General features: G+C 59.2%; 1 protein-coding gene across 1 annotated transcript; it reads right to left on the reverse strand.

Annotated features, from left to right (window-relative positions):
- Positions 1 to 2,070: 2,070 nt before the first annotated feature.
- ABHD11 (abhydrolase domain containing 11) lies at positions 2,071 to 4,081 on the reverse strand. The gene is made up of 5 exons (XM_058037646.1): positions 3,977 to 4,081; positions 3,706 to 3,883; positions 3,134 to 3,304; positions 2,856 to 3,037; positions 2,071 to 2,574 (listed from the first exon to the last, which is right to left on the reverse strand). Exons 2-5 carry the CDS (start codon positions 3,826 to 3,828, stop codon positions 2,436 to 2,438), a joined length of 615 nt encoding a protein of 204 aa, XP_057893629.1. The 5' UTR covers positions 3,829 to 3,883; positions 3,977 to 4,081; the 3' UTR covers positions 2,071 to 2,435.
- Between the last annotated feature and the right edge of the window lie 568 nt (positions 4,082 to 4,649).

The raw sequence follows: 4,649 nt of genomic DNA on the forward strand, positions 1-4,649 counted from the left end.
TGATTGCAGCCTTTCCTGCAGGGAGCCCCACGAGCAGGGCAGACGGCAGTTCAGGACACCCGCACGTCCCTGCAGCAGCACCAGGGCCAGGGCTGTGTGACCGCCCTCCCTGCAGGCGGGGCTCCCACCCCATCCCACCCGCCCCGGCTCTGCTGCCCTCCCTCTCCTGCCAATTCCATCTCCCCCGCGAACCACTGCGGTGCAAACTGGCTTCTCCTGCTGGGTCTCAGACGGCTCCAGGCCATCGTGGCTGCTGGGAGAACAGGCAAGCAGAAGTTTGAAGAAAATATTCACATCACTTGTGTCTTCCCTAGGATGCCCTGTCCTATTTCCATGCTGTTGGCCAGATGGGCCAAATAGAATGATCTTGGAGAGGGTGCCCCAGTGTCCCGGTCTGGCACCCAGCATTAGTCACTGTTGCAGTGAGGGACGCCAGTGAAGTCACACTGGACATCTGTCAGCCCAGATCCCGTGTCCCTCAGGTCACCAACAGGCTCTATTTCTACCCAATGCCTGACAGAGCAATTTTGAAGCCATGCCTGCAACAGCCACACAGAGGTCATCCTAAAGGTGGCGTTTGTGGTTCACTGCAGCTGTGCCAAGGATCAGACATCCTGCTTGGAGCAGAGCTCGGCCAGGACAGGTCTGTTCTTGGCAGGCTCCTTGGGAGCAGGCTGTCAGCAAGGGCTCTGGTTTTGCATCTCTGGAGGCATCAGCAGCCTGACACTTGGCAGGCACCGAGCCCAGTGAGCTGGTGCAGCCCATGGCATCCCCTGTGCCACCAGACAGATGCCTGGACGTGCCCCTGGGATGTCTCTTGAATTCCCTGTGCCCTTCCCATGCAGAACAGAGCTGCTCTCATTTCTCCCTGCTGTCTCTCTCACCCCAGGTCCAACAATGCTTCCCTATGCTCCCTCAGCTTTTGCCATCACAAGGATGGACTACAATGTAGCTCTACCTCTAGAAAGCTCTACCTCTGCTCAGGCCACTGATCTCCTGCCATGGTGGGACTCTTCACCTTGCACCTTGTAGCTGCCTTCTGTCTGTGCCCCAAACCTGGTACCTGGCCAGCAGGAAGGAGTGGGGAGAAATCCCCCACAGATCCTGGGCTCCAGAGATTGTGGCTTAGTCCAAAGGTCTTGTGTGCTGATAGCTGGGGCCAGACCTCACCCCCAGCTGGCTGGTGGCACCCAAGGACCTCATTTCAGTAGCTTGTGACTCTGGAGCTTATTGGTCTGACATTCTTCACAGGAAAAAAGTAATACATAGAGAGCAAAAGTGTTGGAATTTGAGAGTAATATAGTAGAAAACTCAAGGCCAATGCAGCCCAGCTCCGGTGAGGAGAGGGAGAGGGACAAGAACAGCTCTGCAGAAACACAGCAAATCTCCAAAGCAGTCCCTGGTGTCTGCTCTGCTAGGCAACTACAGCCAGACCTGGAATAAAGCATCCTCAGTCTTCTGCCCTCCCTCCCTTTTGGGGCCTCCAAACAAGCCCAAATTAAGCAGACTCATCCCAGGGAGCAGCAGACACCTGGCTCTGGAGCAGCAGAAGCAGCGATGGTTAGTGTGTCTCCAGTTGTGACAGAGATAATTTGTCACCCCCATGGTCACTTCTGCCCTGTCCCTGGCTTTACCAGCTGTCCAATAAAGGGATTTTTGCAGCAGACACCCTGCTCCTCTGCCTCCAGCCCGTGGTGGGTGGCTGTTACGCTGCCTCAGGGGGATGCACAGCAGGTGGGAGGGGAGAAATTGTCGGGAGCACAGGGATGAAGCAACACCTGCCTTTGGGACAGCCTGGGCAAACATGCTCCTTGCTCAGGAGGCAGATTCCCTCACTCCCCAATCTTGACACTCCCCCAGGCATAGAGCAAAGTTGCAATTTCCCCTGGAAGCCAAGAAAGATCTTCAAACCTGTGTCTCACGTGCACTGCTCCCACAGCTTGTCCCATTAGGGCCCAGTCCAGCTGTCAACTCCCACCAGCATCCCTGCTGCCAACTGAGAACCCCCTCCTATGCCCCCCACACATGCCCTGCCCACCATGGCCACATCCAACCCCTGCTCTGCCTTGGCATGGATTCAGCTTTATTGCACATTCTGCAAAGTCACAGCCAGATCCATGGGAGGGTCTGGCAGCAGGAAAACAAGAGAGCTCTCCTGCCCCTCTGTGTACCTGACACCCCTGTGCAGGCAGGACAGTCCTGAGCCACCGGTACCCCATCTCCCTGAGAGGTGGCAGGAGATCTCAGCAGGATGCAGGTGTCTCTCTGCTCTGGCTGCAGGAGAATCAGGATGGGAGAAGGTCTTGCAGGCAGGATCAGACTGCAGTGAGGCCAGCCAGTCCCAGCTGAGCCCATCCTCAGAGCCTGAGCCCTGCATCACTGTCCAGAGCTCCTCGGGACCCACATGGTCCTTGCACAAACCCTGGTCCCCAGTGCTACAGCTGTGGCAGGAAATTGAGGACAGCAGTGATGAATTCTTCAAATTTATCCTGATGGACTATGTGGCCTGCACCTTTAATGTACTGGATCTCTGCCTTGGGGAAGAGACGTTCGATCTCTGGGTAGTCTCTGGAGCTGCAGGACAAGGGAACATGCCATGACCAGAGATCCCTCCTGGTGTCTTCCCTCACCCTCCCCAAGCAGAGGATGATCCCAGATATGACTCCTTTCCTGCTGGGAAAGCCCAGGAGGTCCCCAGGTTCCCCCTTGCTCCAGTGTGTCGGTGTCACTGGCTGCTGGAGGAACAGCCCTTGCTCAGAACCTTCCTCATCCCATGGGCTCCTCCCACTCTTGGCAGCTGCAAAGAGCACAAAAGGTCAAACCACAGACCTGGAACTGCTTCTATCCAGTCTCACCTGATATAGGGCGAGTCGGACCCTCCCAAGAAGAGTGCAGGACCAGGATATGGCTTTTGGAACACAGGGAAGTTCATGAGATCTGTCAGGTGCCGGGAAATGGCCTCCAGGTTCACCCGCCACACGTAGCAGCCCTCCACCTCCACCAGGTTGGTGAGGAGGAACTGTCTCAGCTGTGGGAGCTGCCATGGAAGGGCATCATGCACTCTTCAGTAAGAGCAACAAAACAGGATGTCCTGCCACCCTCCATCCTCCCCATCTCCCACGGGATGTCCTACCTTGACCACGGGCTGCAGCTGGTCATCGGCCAGCTGGCGCGCTGCCGAGCGGGACAGCCCCGCCGGGACCTTCACCTCCTTCATGGCCGAGATGTAGGCAGAGAACTCGGACACGGGGGCTGTTGGGGCAGGACCAACGTCTACGGAGATGAGGCGCTCCACCAGGTCTGGCTGGAGACACAAGCAGGGGAGATCAGATGCCAGGATCTTCCAAGATCTCCCCAATGAGAGCGGGCACAGGGCTCCACTCCCAGTCAGATTCCCTGGAGGCTCTTTGCTCCCTCCTGTCTCAGTAGAGACCTCCATGTGCCCTTCCCAGAGCTGTCCTCAGCACAGATCTCCAAGCTCCCTCACAATCAGTGCTGGAGGGACAGGGCAAGCATGGCCTGGTGGACATAGATTTGCTCCTGCAGCCTGGCTTACACCACCCACCTAAAACAGACAAGTCCCTGTGGAGCTGGGGGCAAAGCCAGCCCCGGTGAACAGTCTCAGAAGGTGCTATCCCCTTCCTACAGCCCCCCCTGGAACTTCCTGAGCCTGTGACCCCACTCCCAGCCCCCGTGCCTGCTGACCCGCTGCAAGGCCAGCGTCATGGCTGTCTTGCCCCCCATGCTGTGTCCCACGAGGATGCACTTGGTGATGCCCAGGCGGCTCAGGAGGTGCTGCACGTCCAGGCTCATCGCTTCATATGTCATCACGGGGCTGTGGGGGCTGCTGCCGTGGTTCCGGGCGTCCACTGTCAGCACCTGCCTGGGCAGGAGCAGCGTGTCAGCCCAGGCACTGCCCAACACGACCCTGACCCCTCCCTGTGTGCTGTGCCTCCCCCCACGCCCTGGGTCTCACCTTGCCGCTACCACGGCGCGCCAGTGTCTTGGCCACCGTCTGGAAGTTGCTGTGGCTACCAAAGAGCCCGTGGAGCAGGACGAGGGGTGGCCGATCCCTGTGACCTTCCACCTCCACGTGGGTCAGGGGCACTGCACTGCAGTGAGACAGGAATGGGGTACGGCCAGAGGTGCAGGGGGGAAGTGAGCCTTGCCCCTCTGCCCAGCCTTGGTGAGGCACATTTGGAGTGTTGTGTCGAGCCCTGGGCTCCTCAGGAAAAGGGAGACACAGAGCTCCTGGAGCGGGGCCAGCTCAGGCTGTGAGGATGAGGAGGGCCTGGAGCATCTCTGTGCCCAGCAAAGGCTGAGGGAGCTGGGGCTGCTCAGGCTGGAGAGGAGCCCCAGCTGAGAGGGGCCCTCAGGCCTGGCTGTCCCTGTGTGCAGGGAGGGGCAGAGCAGGGCCCAGGCTCTGCTCCAGGCCCAGCAGTGGCACCAGAGCCACGGGCAGGGCCTGAGCCCAGCACTGCCCCTGCCCAGGAGGCACAACTTGTGCCCTGGGCAGTGCCCAGCCCTGAGCAGGCTGCCCAGGGAGGGGCTGGAGTCTCCCTCAGCACTGGGGATCCTGCAGAGCCCTGTGCACACAATGCTGTGCCCTGTGCTCGGGGATGGCCCTGCCTGAGCACGGAGGTGCCACC

The sequence above is a fragment of the Melospiza georgiana genome, chromosome 19, assembly GCF_028018845.1.
Source record: "Melospiza georgiana isolate bMelGeo1 chromosome 19, bMelGeo1.pri, whole genome shotgun sequence".
NCBI lineage: Eukaryota > Metazoa > Chordata > Aves > Passeriformes > Passerellidae > Melospiza > Melospiza georgiana.

Excerpts from the sequence above, each read along its gene's own strand:
- ABHD11 (XM_058037646.1), bottom strand. The coding sequence starts at position 3,828 with ATGACATATGAAGCGATGAGCCTGGACGTGCAGCACCTCCTGAGCCGC. Across the intron at positions 3,038-3,133 it reads AGCTGCAGCCCGTGGTCAAG|CTCCCACAGCTGAGACAGTT; the intron begins GTAGGACATCCC and ends CTTCCATGGCAG. Across the intron at positions 2,575-2,855 it reads TCCGACTCGCCCTATATCAG|CTCCAGAGACTACCCAGAGA; the intron begins GTGAGACTGGAT and ends CTTGTCCTGCAG.